Source organism: Acipenser ruthenus, chromosome 54, assembly GCF_902713425.1.
Source record: "Acipenser ruthenus chromosome 54, fAciRut3.2 maternal haplotype, whole genome shotgun sequence".
NCBI lineage: Eukaryota > Metazoa > Chordata > Actinopteri > Acipenseriformes > Acipenseridae > Acipenser > Acipenser ruthenus.
In genome coordinates, this window is record NC_081242.1 from 1,488,489 (window position 1) to 1,506,814 (window position 18,326).

At 43.8% G+C, this 18,326-nt stretch overlaps 1 protein-coding gene across 1 annotated transcript in view; it reads left to right on the forward strand.

Moving 5' to 3' along the window:
- Positions 1 to 18,326, forward strand: part of LOC117398276 (importin-4) — a 68,691-nt gene that overhangs the window by 46,290 nt on the left and 4,075 nt on the right. Inside the window, exons 25-28 of the mRNA XM_034912893.2 lie at positions 13,788 to 13,913; positions 14,647 to 14,894; positions 15,436 to 15,568; positions 15,735 to 15,839. Of these exons, the coding sequence (XP_034768784.2) occupies positions 13,788 to 13,913; positions 14,647 to 14,894; positions 15,436 to 15,568; positions 15,735 to 15,839 (612 nt within the window). The remainder of the gene's footprint in view (positions 1 to 13,787; positions 13,914 to 14,646; positions 14,895 to 15,435; positions 15,569 to 15,734; positions 15,840 to 18,326) is intronic.

The window sequence follows — 18,326 nt, forward strand, 5'->3', positions numbered from 1 at the left end:
GGTGTGCAATTCAATATGTTAACAAGAACATTATTCAGCAGCTTTCATTGGACTCTGAAGCTGAGGGAGTTCATTCTATATAGAGGGGGTGCAATTCAATATGTTAACAAGGGAACATTATTCAGCAGCTTTCATTGGACTCTATGAAGCTGAGGGAGTTCATTCTATATAGAGGGTGTGCAATTCAATATGTTAACAAGGGAACATTATTCAGCAGCTTTCATTGGACTATGAAGCTGAGGGAGTTCATTCTATATAGAGGGTGTGCAATTCAATATGTTAACAAGGGAACATTATTCAGCAGCTTTCATTGGACTCTATGAAGCTGAGTGAGTTCATTCTATATAGAGGGTGTGGAATTCAATATGTTAACAAGGGAACATTATTCAGCAGCTTTCATTGGACTCTATGAAGCTGAGGGAGTTCATTCTATATAGAGGGTGTGCAATTCAATATGTTAACAAGGGAACATTATTCAGCAGCTTTCATTGGACTATGAAGCTGAGGGAGTTCATTCTATATAGAGGGTGTGCAATTCAATATGTTAACAAGGGAACATTATTCAGCAGCTTTCATTGGACTCTATGAAGCTGAGGGAGTTCATTCTGTAGGGTGATGGAACAGTTTTGTCCAGAGATCAAATTGTGAAGCCGCTGAGGGAAACTGCTGTTGAATTCCTAAAAACAGCTGGTCTGCAGACGCTGTATAGTTTGTTTTTGTGTACACAGGGCTTTTCCAGCTGGCAAAAGTTATCACATGTCTCCGCATGAAGCATACACGCAACAAGCCGTTTAACAACTCATCACCTCAAACACCTTCCACCAGACAAAGGATTACCACTTGCTTTTATGTATGTGGCCACTGCAATTAGCATCAATTACCTAACTGGGGAACTGTCACAAAGACGGCCGGAGTGGGTGGCGTCAGACCAGAGCCAGGAAATAAATAAACAAAAACGAGAGGTAGAGTTTGGTGGAGCTGAGCGAATGCTTTCGCTCAGCATTTAATAAATAAACAGAACAGAAAATAAAAGGTTTTAAACACAAAACAGGACACGGCACTATACGCCAAAATAAAAAGACAAACAAAACGTACTACACAGACAAACACGGTGAGCTTCTATTTTTCTTATTTACTTTTACAATTACCTCCGTCTCCAATCACGTTCTCCACTCACCGAACACACAACCCCGAGTGAATGAAAATGTGTCTATATATACTGTTGTGCTGGGATTCAATTACTAATTAATTATTCACTTGAATCCCAGCACGTGAATGAATTACGTGCAACCCCGTGCTCACATATTACATTTAACCAGCACGTGAAGTGATTTGTGCCCTGCTCGTGCCTAAATACAAATCTACATTTTTAAATACACGTGAAACACAGACCGGTTTATATCCCGTGTACCAATCTCTATACACCAACATTAACACACGCAACATACAACATATAACACACACATGCACACAGGGGCGGGGCACATTGCCACAGGAACACACCTGTGTTTTTTGTAGACTGTGTTTTGTTAGCAGGACACAATGTAGCCCTCCGAGGTTTAGACCAGTGGTTTTTAATTCCAGTCCTGGGGACCCCCCTGTGTCTGCTGGTTTCAATTCCATCTGAGCTCTCAATTACTTAACTATTATTATTATTATTATTATTATTTATTTCTTAGCAGACGCCCTTATCCAGGGCGACTTACAATTGTTACAAGATATCACATTATACATTATTTCACATTATACAGATATCACATTATTTTACATACAATTACCCATTTATACAGTTGGGTTTTTACTGGAGCAATCTAGGTAAAGTACCTTGCTCAAGGGTACAACAGCAGTGTCCTCCACTGGGGATTGAACCCACAACCCTCCGATCAAGAGTCCAGAGCCCTAACCACTACTCCACACTGCTGCCCTTTTAATTGAACTGATCATTTGCTTAATTAGACCTTTTTAATTGTTTTCAGCTCTTAAACAGTTCAAGTTATAAAATGTTATTATTATTAGTTGTTTATTTAGTAGACGCCTTTTTCCAAGGTGACTTACAGGGACTAGGATGTGTGAACTATGCATCAGCTGCAGAGTCACTTACAACTACGTCTCACCCAAAAGACGGAGCACAAGGAGGTGAAGTGACTTGTTCAGGGTCACACAATGAGTCAGTGGCTGAGGTGGGATTTGAACCGGGGACCTCCTGGTTACAAGCCCTTTTCTTTAACCACTGGACCACACAGCCTTCTCTTATATAATGAAATGTTATAACAGCTCGGATACGAATCTGTGGCGTCCAAGCTGTGTGACGACTCCTGCACTCCCAATGACAGCTTTTTAACTGGATGAACCACTCAAAATAAACATTAATCTTCAAAGCTACACTGTGCAGTACAAAAGCACTTCAGAAAAAACACATTAGTAGGTGAAAAACGCTCAAAATAAAATTCGCTACATTTAAAAAATATATCAACACGTGAAATTTTTGGTCAACTAAAATAAAGGGCTTTACATAATCTCCAAGTATGAAATTGCAGAGTTACAAGCTCTTGCAGTGTCTAAAAAATAAAAAAAATAATAATCAAAAATATGGATTGTAGTTTAACAGGAAAGCGTAATCAGTCAGCCTGCGGAATCTGTATCTGAATTATTAATGCACAGAGCAACTACTTTTTCTATTCACGTGAGCTGTGATATTTCCCCTCAGACATTATTTGCACATGGTTATTAAAAAACTGAGATTAGTGGTGATAATTTGGAGGGGGGTGATCGTTCAAACCGGGGCGTTGACTCGGCAGAATCCAGTATATATGTCGCGCACGTTTTGGAGGACGCGTGTGTTCGTCTTTGCCCCTCCCAAGTCAGCGAGGGGGTGGCAGCGGTGAGCCGGGTTGAAATAAATAATAATTGGGCTTACCAAATTGGGTAGAAAATAAGAAAAATAATTGTCGATTCCAAATTTATAAGAAAAAAAAAAAATCCAGTATATATATTACACTCGGAGTCAATCACTGATTTAAAAATAACCATTTTGCGGTTTGAGCATTTACAAATGATCAAAGAACGTAATCAAAACGGTTATTTTGCTCAATAATTTTGCTCAAATTGCGAAATGGAAGATACCAAACAGGCAAAGAAGGAAACACAAAAGAACAGACAGTTTCTTCATTCTTTGAGTAAAGTGATGTAATCAAATTGCGAAATCACATTTTGAAAATACAGGGCTTGTCAAAGTCACTTATGTGTGCGTAATTCTAAATACCACAGCAGCAAGCCTTGCAAAAACAAATACAACATACAGTGATTTGTATGTTTCCAAATCTAAATTGTAATTTTTTTTTTTAAAATGAGCTCTCATTATGGTTTATTTATATCATTTAATACTACTTTTAATTTTACATGGCTGTTTATCATCTAAACAATCAAAACAGTGTTTTAAAATGACTCATGAGAATATTAAACGTTTAATAAGCATACTTTCTTTCGCTTAAAAAACAGTGATTCGACAAACATGGATTGACGTTTGATTTTGCAGTTTAAATACTTTGTATGCAGTAGTCAAGAGTTAATTATGTGAGCAGAAGAATTCTCCAGTCATCCGCAGTGTTTGTGTTTGTCTTCTGGGTCTGATGTCACCACCACAAGCTATCGTGACATAGTTATGTAGTGCCTTTAGTTTTTTTTACTAAGTACCTACACCGTTTGAACAAGGTGTAACTGTTAAAAAAAAAAGTCATGCTCTGGTAACCCAGCTGAAAGAGCATTGCAGTACTCCAGTCTAGAGGAGACAAAAGCATGAATTAGCTCCTCAATCAGACAATGAAAGACAAGACCACGTGCAGTCTGTGCCGAGGTTCAAGTGAATGATTGATTAGCAATCGAGTCTCGGCACAGCTCTGTAAGAATAATAATAATAATCTTTATTTTTATTTTTATATAGTGCCTTTCATAGTGGACCACCATCACAAAGCGCTTTACAAGATCCGAGACTAGGATGTGTGAACTATGCATCAGCTGCAAAGTCACTTACAGCAACGGGAGAGAGAGGAGAATTAAGAATCAAAAATAACAATTATTATTTATTTCTTAGCAGACGCCCTTATCCAGGGCGACTTACAATTTTTACAAGATATCACATTATTTTTACATACAATTACCCGTTTATACAATTGGGTTTTTACTGGAGCAATCTAGGTAAAGTACCTTGCTCAAGGGTACAGCAGCAGTGTCCCCCACCTGGGATTGAACCCACGACCCTCCGGTCAAGAGTCCAGAGCCCTAACCACTACTCCACACTGCTGCCTCCACAGTACAAATTGCGATACTTTTTGTCTGTTTGCTCCCTGTTTGTTTAGTTGGTAGTTTTGTGTTCATGATTTGTTTAGGGTTCAACCTTTTATTTGTTTTTGTCAAACCTTTTTATTTTGTTTATTTAATGAAAGTGCCACAGAGCATTCACTCACCAGTCATCCGCAGTGTTTGTGTTTGTTTTCTGGGTCTGATGTCCCCGTTATATGTTGTCTTTAGTTTTTTACCTGCACCTATTTTTTGTACCTGCACCGTTTGAACAAGGTGTAACCATTAAAAAAAGGCATGCTCTGGTAACCCAGCAGAAAGAGCATTGCAGTACATGAGTCTAGAGGAGACAAAAGCATGAATTAGCTCCTGAATCAGGCAATATAAGACCTAATCGTCTGAATCCCACATGCCTGGCCTCTGATTTGGGGTTTGAAGTTCAACTTCTCAGTTCTGTTTTTAGAGAACTGGCAAATTCCAGTTGTTGCTGAGAACCCCAAAATCAAAACTTCTGTCTTATCTGAGTTTAACTGCAAAAAAAAGGAGACCGCCAGATTTTTATATCATTCAGACACTCATTTAAGTCAGAGACCGCAGAGGTATCCCCAGCTGTCATCAGCATAACTGTGAATATGTACACTATGTTTACGAAATGTCTTGTCTTGGGAAAATTACTCTTTGCTTTCTGTTTAAACTCTTATGTCTGAGGTGCCAATACGATAAGCAGAAAAAGAGTTATCAAGTAATATGTGTTTTGACTTTAAAAAGTATTATAAATATTATATAGAAATAAAATGTAAAGATGTGTTTGTGGTTTCAGCTGACTAGACTTGGGGGAGCTTGCATATTCAGCTGATGTTGCATCAGCCATGTAAGGACCAATCAGTATGTTTGTAAAGGACCAACGTCCCATAGCAACTGACTCAACAAACCAGTAACCAATAGAAGAAGTTGGTAAACAGGACACAAGATAAACTACATGTCTAGTCTGACTGACTACAGGTGTTGAGACAGCCTGCTTGCATGTAGGACGAAGTTGTTTTTGTTGTATATGAGTTAAGCTTCTGTGATTGGCTCGCAATAACTGTAGGTTGCGAGGTATATATTACGTTTACAGGCTCTGCGCAGTCGGAACTCTGCTCGATGTTTGTCTAGCACCACGTGTGCTGAGAGCGTTCTCTGGTTTGCAAATCATTAAATTTATTTAATCAATTTTGTCTGTTTTACTGAGTCTCTAACTAAGGGAGTGATATTAAAACTTCCACCACAGTCTCCCCCAGCAGTAGCATGTATAAAGAGAATAATATGGGACCAAGAATTTAACCCTGGGGAACGCCACAGTTATTGCAGATAATCCTGATGCTGGATCTCCCAAGGAAACACAATTCTGTCTATTACTAAGATATGATTTAAACCGGTTTAGTACAATTCCAGATAACCCGACCCAGTTTTTAAGACGATCCACTAAAATGGTATGATCAACAGTATCAACTGCTACACTTTAGGTCTGTTTCCATTCTGGTTTTATTAGATCTGAGTCTGCATTTACCAACAAGTAATTTACAACTCTAACTATGAGCAGGTCGAAAACCCGATTTTGAAACTTTACCGTTATCAAGAAACATATTAAGTTGATTGGCCACTACCTTCACCAAGATCTTAACAATAAATGATAACTTGGAGGTTTAAAATTGCTCAAAACTCTAGCATCTTGTGACCAGATGGCTTTGTGGTGATGTCACAGGACACAGTTTGGTGAGCGAATGCGCTGTTGCGTCGCTTTATTATAAATAAAAGGCTTAAACAAACCCAAAACACTTGCACACAAAAGTAATTGGCACGTTGGCCAAAACAAACAGACAAAACAAAGCGAGCACTAAATCCAACCAGTATCACGCTGGTGTAAAGCCGGCACGCACAGCAATAGTTATATTATTTTAGTTTTAGTTCTTGCTGTCTCGTTCCACCTCTGAACACTCAACGACGAGTGAAAGATGTGTGCCTCTTTTATACAGCTGTGCCTGGCTCGATTGCTTGCTAAAATATTCAATTTGAGCATGCACAGTCTGCATGTGAATTAATTGTGCACTCCCTGTGCCCCCATACAAATACCCACTTCAGTTGGCACATGAAGTGACTAAATACAAATATGCATTTTAAATCTGTGTGCTACACCACCCACACTCCATGCACCACTGCACACTTACATATAAAGTACACATGTGTGGGGCTTCCCGTCCCAGATCTCAATTCCATTTTTTTCACTTGCCCTTATCCACGGCAGTTTTAAAAGCAGTTGTTACTGTTCCAGTTGACAAAGATCCATTAATCATTTCTAACATGGCTCACTAAACATGCCTTTTTGGAGGATTTTCTTTCCTCTGTATCACTGACTTACTTAGATCTTGCATTGTAATGCGGGATTCCATAAAGTAAGTCATTGGTCTGTTTGGCACATTAAGATCGGAGCCACCATGAAAAATATAATCCCTAATATTAGTTATTTTACTTTCAAAATAATTCAGCAGTGCCTCACAGTTAGCTGGTGTGGCTTTGATATGAGGGGCTGCAATCGAGGATGGGTTAACTCATTTATCAATAGTGAAAAGAGGCCCCTGGGGTTATCGCTGGTTGCATTGATAAGTTTTGAGAAATGAGAGTGTCAGTCTTCTCTCAAAGCATTCCTGTACTCCAGCCTGTGCTGTTTCCAGATGCCAGAATTAATTCTGTAGCCCTCCATCTGCCTTCTACTCTACCATCTTTTCTTTCGCCGCATGTTACAAAAAGGATATTGCTGCTCTAGAAAGAGTGCAAAGAAGAGCAACCAGAATTATCCCGGGTTTAAAAGGCATGTCGTATGCAGACAGGCTAAAAGAATTGAATCTATTCAGTCTTGAACAAAGACGACTACGCGGCGATCTGATTCAAACATTCAAAATCCTAAAAGGTATAGACAATGTCGACCCGGGGGACTTCTTTGACTTGAAAAAAGATTAGATAAAGGGGCATTCAGAACAGAAAATAGGAGGCACTTTTTTACACAGAGAATTGTGAGGGTCTGGAACCAACTCCCCAGTAATGTTGTTGAAGCCGACACCCTGGGATCCTTCAAGAAGCTGCTTGATGAGATTCTGGGATCAATAAGCTACTAACAACCAAACGAGCAAGACGGGCCGAATGGGGCCTCCTCTCGTTTGGAAACTTTCTTATGTTCTTATCTTGTGTAAGCATCTTAAGCGCCCGATTCAAAAGTGAAGCACTGTGTCTAAATATGTATCAACATGTTCCAACTCCATTGTGTTTAGATGTAAATGAAACACCCTGCCTGGCAGCGGTGCGTGCAATCAGACGGTACATCTTTCTGTACTCCAGGCGCATCAGACGATGCTCCTGGATCAGCAGCTGCAGCGTTCAAACCAACTTTAATTTAAAGAACAGTTATTAATTGCTTCACAGCTTTTGTTTTACATGTGAATCCTAAGAATAATATGTGAAAAACAAAACATATCGCATATGCACACACACTTAGCCCGACATGCCAAGTGTGTGTGCATATGCATAGTAGTGTGCATAGTAACGCGATTAAAACTTGCATGTAAACACCGCCACTGAGCCATGTTTCAATATAGCATATCAAGGTTGTGATCAATAATAAAATCGTTCATTTGATAGAGATATGCAACATTATTAAGGGACGCCCTTAAATATTTGTATAGTGGCAACTTTTTCTTAAGCAAATCCGACTCAGCTGTATTTGTGTTTGGAAACTTACCCTTGACAGAAACAAACACAGAAACTACCAGCGTTACAAAGGTTGTTTTAGTGAAACAGCTTTTGCCAGCTGATAAAAAATGATTACCGGTAAAAACTATGATACAATGCTCTGCTTAATTCTGTGTTGATTTGTGTTAATCTGCAGACTCAAAGCTTTCACCTGTCTTCTTACTGAGCTAACTCCAGGCTCTTGAGAGCCTGTCACTTCTCCCACTCACTGTGGGTATTAGCATACATCACAAAACTAGATGAACATCATTTTAGATATTTTATTTAACATCGTGTAATCAAATAGACAACAAAATGATATTGCAAAAGACTCTACCAGAACTCAGTCAGCACTCACATATCCGACCCTATGACTTCAGTGACAGTTAAACACGTGTGACGCATGTATGATTATTTCATTTTGGCCCGTTCAAACCCTTGTCCGTTTTTCAGGGAACACAAAAAAGATACAATATCAAAAACACATATCTGAAAGAACTGTGTTTTAAAATAAGTAGGCTTCAATTTGATGTACTGTACTGGTTTTGTTGGTAGAGTACTATATTTTTAACAGAAGTAGTATTTTAATTCAGAACGATATGGTTCTGAAAATCTCACTTGCCAAAACTAAAAGGACGACGTGTTAACTGTAATACAGTCAATACTTTTAAATCCGGTACGTATTGTAGCAGTAAATGAAATCAAAATATTACCCATACACAGAACTGCGTACAACGTAAAAGGCAATGCAGTTCAGCAAAAAAAGAAAAAGTTTCCAGAATTAAAACAGTATTCAAAGTCAGTCTTCAAAATTGCAGGCCCTAATGTCACAGTTCACTTGCAAATGAAAATACACAAAAGCAACTAAAGATCACAGATTAAAAAACGGGTAAGTGCATTAACTTGTTATGTGTATATATATATATATATATATATATATATATATATATATATATATATATATATATATATATATATATAACAGGGATTGATTTTATTCTTAGTACAAGGGCGGTTAAGAGCGACTGACGTGTATCTGGGTAACAGATATCCGAGTGCTTGCTGTAGTATTTCACGTTAGATTTCAAAATGTCACTTTTTTTCATTTTTGGTTATTTTTCCGTTTATAGAAAGCAGGTTTCATTTGACTATAAAGCAAAATTAGTGAATTCTATAGGGGAATGCTTAACTTTTGGCCAGAACTGTATTATAATTGTACGAAGTGTAAAATAACTATATATATATATATTTTTTTTTTTTGTAAGTTTTTATTTTTAATTTGAATTCACCTAAAAAGAGAAAGCACAGTCATTTTCCAGTTCAGTTGTTTCGTCTTGTGCTTCAGTTTAGTTGGCAACAGTTTTTTTTAAGAACAATTAATCTCTTTTGCGGTTTGGGCAGAGAAGGCACTCTTACAGCAGTAAGACAACAAGGAAGGCAGACTATTAAGTAGTTTTGCTAAAATCTGATTCAACAACAGCGTTGTGTTCTCCTGTAAAGCCGTGGAGATGTCAGAGTCATCAGACTTGAATTTTCAGCCGTGGACGTTCCTAACATTTACTTGTGCCTCTTCAAGTATGAAATATAACCATTACCTCATGGGTATTAACCCTTCGATACTGTCTGACCTGAATCGATATTGCAAAGCTCCACGCAGTGCCCATGACCGCGCCAGCTTCCCGAGGTCGTAAAAGAGACTCAAAACGTTGTCGTTTTTCCTTTCACTGACCCAATTTTTATTTGACGTGTTTTAGTGAAAACTCAGCCGTGGTTGTTGGTTAGGCCCTCAGCGGCCTTGTGCTCCGCACGCCAAGCCCGTGGCTCAACTGCCCCTTCCCCGTCCTGCTCATCTTCTCCTTCCCCCTCCCCTCCTGCCTAAGAAAAGGAAGAGAAAGAGCCACCAGTCTCATAGATTTCTTGTAACGTGTCAAAAATAAAAAAGAAAACAGTGTTTCAAAATTATGCTTTCCAGTTCATACAAGTTCCAATTGGGATTCAAAAATCTCAACAGTTTCACAGTTTATATTTGAACCCAAAAAGTAGGGTTGCAACCTTTATGAAATAATGATTAGTTATTACTTGCAACTTTTTACTTGCACACTGCAGGGCACCATGATGTATCTTTCTAACATTTATTCCCCTGGTCCCACCCTTGTGTGTTTTTAAATAAATGCTCATTTTCTTCAAAACGTAACAGCTCAAGGAAAAACTTGAACGTCTTTTTGCAAACTGTAGTTCTGTTTTTTTCATTTTTTGTCTATCTTTATGAAACCTGTTTCTTGGACACCCTCTGCCTCTGTGCCATGACCTTTCAACTGTGGTTGGTTTATTTTCTTAAAGGGGCGGTGCGTTAGCCTACTCGGTGCTCAGTTTTCGAAATAAAAACTTTTATGTTTCATACTGTAGCAGGTGGGGGGTCTTTAGAGAGACAGTAGTACACCTTCAGAAGTTTTAATTTACCAGATCACACAGAATGCACAGGTTAGTTATGCAGCAGTGTGGAGTAGTGGTTAGGGCTCTGGACTCTTGACCGGAGGGTCGTGGGTTCAATCCCAGGTGGGGGACACTGCTGCTGTACCCTTGAGCAAGGTTCTTTACCTAGATTGCTCCAGTAAAAACCCAACTGTATAAATGGGGAATTGTATGTAAAAAATAATGTGATATCTTGTAACAACTGTAAGTCGCCCTGGGTAAGGGCGTCTGCTAAGAAATAAATAATAATTGTTATTTTTGATTCTTAATTCTCCTCTCTCTCCCGTTGCTGTAAGTGACTTTGCAGCTGATGCATAGTTCACACATCCTAGTCTCGGATCTTGTAAAGCGCTTTGTGATGGTGGTCCACTATGAAAGGCACTATATAAAAATAAAAATAAAGATTATTATTATTCTTACAGAGCTGTGCCGAGACTCGATTGCTAATCAATCATTCACTTGAACCTCGGCACAGACTGCACGTGGTCTTGTCTTTCATTGTCTGATTGAGGAGCTAATTCATGCTTTTGTCTCCCCTAGACTGGAGTACTGCAATGCTCTTTCAGCTGGGTTACCAGAGCATGACTTTTCTTTTAACATTTACACCTTGTTGAAACGGTGTAGGTACTTAGTAAAAAAATCTTGCCCTGGATAAAGCCGTCGGCTAAGAAATGAATAATAATAGGGCAATTAAAACATTATACTAGGCAAAGACAGGAAACGACAACCCAGAATTAAAAGCATGACAAAACACGGCTTCTATTAAAAAGATGACATACATGATTAAAATACAGAACTCACAATAGCAGTAACATGAGTACAATTAACATCAATGAAATAATCCAAGATCAAGTTTCAATACAGGTAAACTAACAGCAATGGGATAATTAGAAATTGAATTCAGTGCAAATACAATTGGCATCAATGAAGTAGTTACAGATTGAATTTCATATAGATAATTGCACCATTAAACAGGTAGCTCATAGAATCAGGACAGTAGTGGTAATACAAGTAATTACTGCAGTACACAATTAAACAATTAACAATCAGGAGGCTGTATGGTCCAGTGGTTAAAGAAAAGGGCTTGTAACCACGAGGACCCCGGTTCAAATCCCACTTCAGCCACTGACTCACTGTGTGACCCTGAGCAAGTCACTTAACCTCCTTGTGCTCCGTCTTTCGGGGTGAGACGTTGTTGTAAGTGACTCTGCATATGATGCATAGTTCACACACCCTAGTCTCTGTAAGTCACCTTGGATAAAGGCATCTGCTAAATAAACAAATAATAAATAATACTCCAAACCAAGTGAATATCACACAAAATAATAATAATAGTAATAATAATAATCCACCAAAACTAATGATAATAACAATACAACAAATCACTGTCCAATAACCTTGTTACCAGTATCACTCTCATTCAATGAAAATGCATCTTAACGTGGGGTAATATAGTAAGCACTGAATTACTGAGTTCACTCTAACCCAATATTACACAAATCAATCCCCTTTTAGCAATCTAAGCTAAAGAAACGTGCACAATTTCCTTCCTAAAAAGCAGCGTGCAAGGCTCCAGGAATACAAACACACACAACTTAAAACAGAACGTTTAAAAGCTTAACTCCTATAGAGAGATCACTTTTTGCAGTGACATTTAATGTGTGATTTTATAGTATTCATTGTCAAACGGTTTCTGTTTAACAGAGGGAAAAAAAAAACAACTAAACTGTCTGACAGGGCGTGAATGCTGCCTGCTCCGCCTCTCCCCAGGTGGAGTTTGACTCGATGCTGCAGGAGTAGGCTGGTGAGGGGGATTCCTCTGAACACAGCCCTGTTGACGCCTGCGTTCTCTCCCCAGGCGGAGTTTGACTCGATGCTGCAGGAGTAGGCTGGTGAGGGGATTCCTCTGAACACAGCCCTGTTGACGCCTGCGTTCTCTCCCCAGGCGGAGTTTGACTCGATGCTGCAGGAGTAGGCTGGTGAGGGGGATTCCTCTGAACACAGCCCTGTTGACGCCTGCGTTCTCTCCCCAGGCGGAGTTTGACTCGATGCTGCAGGAGTAGGCTGGTGAGGGGGATTCCTCTGAACACAGCCCTGTTGACGCCTGCGTTCTCTCCCCAGGCGGAGTTTGACTCGATGCTGCAGGAGTAGGCTGGTGAGGGGGATTCCTCTGAACACAGCCCTGTTGACGCCTGCGTTCTCTCCCCAGGCGGAGTTTGACTCGATGCTGCAGGAGTAGGCTGGTGAGGGGATTCCTCTGAACACAGCCCTGTTGACGCCTGCGTTCTCTCCCCAGGCGGAGTTTGACTCGATGCTGCAGGAGTAGGCTGGTGAGGGGGATTCCTCTGAACACAGCCCTGTTGACGCCTGCGTTCTCTCCCCAGGCGGAGTTTGACTCGATGCTGCAGGAGTAGGCTGGTGAGGGGATTCCTCTGAACACAGCCCTGTTGACGCCTGCGTTCTCTCCCCAGGTGGAGTTTGACTCGATGCTGCAGGAGTAGGCTGGTGAGGGGATTCCTCTGAACACAGCCCTGTTGACGCCTGCGTTCTCTCCCCAGGCGGAGTTTGACTCGATGCTGCAGGAGTAGGCTGGTGAGGGGGATTCCTCTGAACACAGCCCTGTTGACGCCTGCGTTCTCTCCCCAGGCGGAGTTTGACTCGATGCTGCAGGAGTAGGCTGGTGAGGGGATTCCTCTGAACACAGCCCTGTTGACGCCTGCGTTCTCTCCCCAGGCGGAGTTTGACTCGATGCTGCAGGAGTAGGCTGGTGAGGGGATTCCTCTGAACACAGCCCTGTTGACGCCTGCGTTCTCTCCCCAGGCGGAGTTTGACTCGATGCTGCAGGAGTAGGCTGGTGAGGGGGATTCCTCTGAACACAGCCCTGTTGACGCCTGCGTTCTCTCCCCAGGCGGAGTTTGACTCGATGCTGCAGGAGTAGGCTGGTGAGGGGATTCCTCTGAACACAGCCCTGTTGACGCCTGCGTTCTCTCCCCAGGCGGAGTTTGACTCGATGCTGCAGGAGTAGGCTGGTGAGGGGGATTCCTCTGAACACAGCCCTGTTGACGCCTGCGTTCTCTCCCCAGGCGGAGTTTGACTCGATGCTGCAGGAGTAGGCTGGTGAGGGGATTCCTCTGAACACAGCCCTGTTGACGCCTGCGTTCTCTCCCCAGGCGGAGTTTGACTCGATGCTGCAGGAGTAGGCTGGTGAGGGGATTCCTCTGAACACAGCCCTGTTGACGCCTGCTTTCTCTCTCCAGGCAGAATTTGACTCGATGCTGCAGGAGTATGCTGGTGAGGGAATTCCTCTGCTGGCTCTGGCCGCGGGGCCTCAGGAGTTTGCTCCGTACTTCGCTGGCTTCCTGCCACTGCTGCTTGTCAAGACTGTAAGTCCCAGAGTGAGTGTGAGAATGTGTCTGTCTATGTGTGTGTGAGTGTGTGTGTCTGTCTGTCTGTGTGTGTATGAGTCTGTGTGTGTGTGAGTGTGTGTGTCTGTCTATGTGTGTGTGAGTGTGTGTGTCTGTCTGTGTGTGTGAGTGTGTGTGTCTGTCTATGTGTGTGTGAGTGTGTGTGTCTGTCTGTGTGTGAGTCTGTCTGTCTGTCTGTGTGTGTGTGAGTCTGTCTGTCTGTCTGTCTGTGTGAGTCTGTCTGTCTGTGTGTGTGTGAGTCTGTCTGTCTGTGTGTATGAGTCTGTGTGAGTCTGTCTGTCTGTGTGTGTGTGTGTGTGAGTCTGTCGGTCTGTGTGTGTGTGAGTGTCTGTCTGTATGTGTTTGTCTGTGTGCGTCTGTCTGTCTGTGTCTGTCTGTGAGCCTGTCTGTGTGTGTGTGTGTGTGAGAGAGTGTCTGTCTGTGTGTGTGAGTGTGTCTGTCTGTGTACGTCTGTCTGTCTGTGAGCCTGTCTGTGTGAGTCTGTCTGTGTGTGTGAGTGTGTCTGTCTGTGTGTGTGTCTGTCTGTGTACGTCTGTCTGTCTGTGAGCCTGTGTGAGTGTGTGTGTGTGTGTGTGAGTGAGTGAGTGTGTGTCTGTGTGTGTGAGTGTCTGTGAGTGTGTCTGTCTGTGTCTGTGTGTGTGTGTGAGTTTCACTGTTCTTCACTCTCTCCCCTCCTCTGTCTCTCTCTCAGAAGTCCTCGTGCACGGTGGCCGATCGCTCCTTCTCTATCGGGACCATCGCGGAGACGCTGCAGGCGCTGGGGGGCGTGGCCATGGGCACAGGGGGCGTGGCAGAGTCAGCGGGCGTGGTCTCCCGCTTTGCCAGCAAGCTCCTCCCCGTCCTGATGGGAGGAGTCCGGGACGAGGACGACGAGGTGCGCAGTAACAGCGTGTTCGCAGTGGGGGCGCTAGTGGAGGCATCCGGAGAGGCACTCACACTGTATCCTTCAATCAGAGAGGAGGAGTGGGGTGGGGGGATAGAGAGATGCAGTGGGGGCGCTAGTGGAGGCATCCGGAGAGGCACTCAGTGTATCCTTCAATCAGAGAGGAGGAGTGGGGGGGGGGAATAGAGAGATGCAGTGGGGGCGCTAGTGGAGGCATCCGGAGAGGCACTCACACTGTATCCTTCAATCAGAGAGGGGGGGGGGGGGGGGATAGAGAGATGCAGTAACAGCGTGTTCGCAGTGGGGGCGCTAGACTCCTCCAGAGGCACTCGCACTGTATCTGTCAGTAGTGTGTGTTTGTGTGTGTCTCCTAGTTTAGAGGTACTAAAAGAAATCTTCTAATTTAATGACAAACGTTTTAACCAGAGACACTGAGAAAGACTTCTAGTCGAAACACCGTTACTAATCGGGTTTCTGTTCACGTTTCTAAGTTTACTTGCTGAGCGTCGTCTGGTTTATGGATGGCACGGTTTCTTTGTTTGCTTTCGCTTTCCCGGATCCCGGACTGTGTGACCCTTGACCCTCTCCTCGCGGTAGTGATTACCCAGCTCTCCTGGGCGTGTTCTCAAACCTCGTCTCTCGAGAGACCAACAAGCGTGTGCTGGACAACGTGTGCGCCGCCCTGTCACGCATGACTGTCTGCAACCTGCCCTGTGTGCCCGTCGAACAGGTGAGAGGAGGAGGGAGGAGGGGAAGAGAGAGCAGGGGAAGAGGGAAGAGAGGAGGTGGGTTGATACTGATAGCTCTGAATATGTGTTAAATCTCCTCCCCTCCTCTCTCCTTCTTCCTCCCCTCTCTCCTCCTCTCCTCTCTCCTCTCTCCTCTCCTTCTCCCAGGTGTTCCCTGTGCTGCTGAGGCATCTCCCTCTCAAGGAGGACCTGGAAGAAAACACCACCGTCTACAACTGCCTGGCCTTCGTCTACAGCAACAAGCAACCGCTGGTGAGTCTGTCTGTCTGTCTGTCTACAACAACAAGCAACCGCTGGTGAGTCTGTCTGTCTGTCTATCTGTGTGTGTGTGTGTGTGTGTCTGTCTGTCTGTCTACAACAACAAGCAACCGCTGGTGAGTCTGTCTGTCTGTCTGTGTGTCTATCTGTCTGTGTGTGTGTGTCTCTCTGTTTAGGTCTACAGTGGAATTAACAACATGTGAAATAATCTGATGGTGTGAAATGTTTTGAGAATGTAGCAGATTGATCGATCGATCCTGTGAGAATGTATCGATGCTCAGAGACGCCCTTACCGCTCAGCAGATCGATCGATCCTGTGAGAATGTATCGATGCTCAGAGACGCCCTTACCGCTCAGCAGATCGATCGATCCTGTGAGAATGTATCGATGCTCAGAGACGCCCTTACCGCTCAGCAGATCGATCGATCCTGTGAGAATGTATCGATGCTCAGAGACACCCTTACCGCTCAGCAGATCGATCGATCCTGTGAGAATGTATCGATGCTCAGAGACACCCTTACCGCTCAGCAGATCGATCGATCCTGTGAGAATGTATCGATGCTCAGAGACGCCCTTACCGCTCAGCAGATCGATCGATCCTGTGAGAATGTATCGATGCTCAGAGACGCCCTTACCGCTCAGCAGATCGATCGATCCTGTGAGAATGTATCGATGCTCAGAGACGCCCTTACCGCTCAGCAGAGCGATCGATCCTGTGAGAATGTATCGATGCTCAGAGACACCCTTACCGCTCAGCAGATCGATCGATCCTGTGAGAATGTATCGATGCTCAGAGACACCCTCACCGCTCAGCAGATCGATCGATCCTGTGAGAATGTATCGATGCTCAGAGACACCCTTACCGCTCAGCAGATCGATCGATCCTGTGAGAATGTATCGATGCTCAGAGACACCCTTACCGCTCAGCAGATCGATCGATCCTGTGAGAATGTATCGATGCTCAGAGACGCCCGTACCACTCAGCAGATCGATCGATCCTGTGAGAATGTATCGATGCTCAGAGACGCCCTTACCGCTCAGCAGATCGATCGATCCTGTGAGAATGTATCGATGCTCAGAGACGCCCTTACCGCTCAGCAGATCGATCGATCGATCCTGTGAGAATGTATCGATGCTCAGAGACACCCTTACCGCTCATCAGATCGATCGATCCTGTGAGAATGTATCGATGCTCAGAGACACCCTCACCGCTCAGCAGATCGATCGATCCTGTGAGAATGTATCGATGCTCAGAGACGCCCTTACCGCTCAGCAGAGCGATCGATCCTGTGAGAATGTATCGATGCTCAGAGACGCCCTTACCGCTCAGCAGATCGATCGATCGATCCTGTGAGAATGTATCGATGCTCAGAGACGCCCTTACCGCTCAGCAGATCGATCGATCCTGTGAGAATGTATCGATGCTCAGAGACGCCCTTACCGCTCAGCAGATCGATCGATCGATCCTGTGAGAATGTATCGATGCTCAGAGACACCCTTACCGCTCAGCAGAGCGATCGATCCTGTGAGAATGTATCGATGCTCAGAGACACCCTTACCGCTCAGCAGAGCGATCGATCCTGTGAGAATGTATCGATGCTCAGAGACGCCCTTACCGCTCAGCAGATCGATCGATCCTGTGAGAATGTATCGATGCTCAGAGACACCCTTACCGCTCAGCAGATCGATCGATCCTGTGAGAATGTATCGATGCTCAGAGACACCCTTACCGCTCAGCAGATCGATCGATCCTGTGAGAATGTATCGATGCTCAGAGACACCCTTACCGCTCAGCAGAGCGATCGATCGATCCTGTGAGAATGTATCGATGCTCAGAGACGCCCTTACCGCTCAGCAGATCGATCGATCCTGTGAGAATGTATCGATGCTCAGAGACGCCCTTACCGCTCAGCAGATCGATCGATCCTGTGAGAATGTATCGATGCTCAGAGACGCCCTTACCGCTCAGCAGATCGATCGATCCTGTGAGAATGTATCGATGCTCAGAGACACCCTTACCGCTCAGCAGAGCGATCGATCCTGTGAGAATGTATCGATGCTCAGAGACGCCCTTACCGCTCAGCAGATCGATCGATCCTGTGAGAATGTATCGATGCTCAGAGACGCCCTTACCGCTCAGCAGATCGATCGATCCTGTGAGAATGTATCGATGCTCAGAGACACCCTTACCGCTCAGCAGAGCGATCGATCCTGTGAGAATGTATCGATGCTCAGAGACGCCCTTACCGCTCAGCAGATCGATCGATCGATCCTGTGAGAATGTATCGATGCTCAGAGACGCCCTTACCGCTCAGCAGATCGATCGATCCTGTGAGAATGTATCGATGCTCAGAGACGCCCTTACCGCTCAGCAGATCGATCGATCCTGTGAGAATGTATCGATGCTCAGAGACGCCCTTACCGCTCAGCAGATCGATCGATCCTGTGAGAATGTATCGATGCTCAGAGACGCCCTTACCG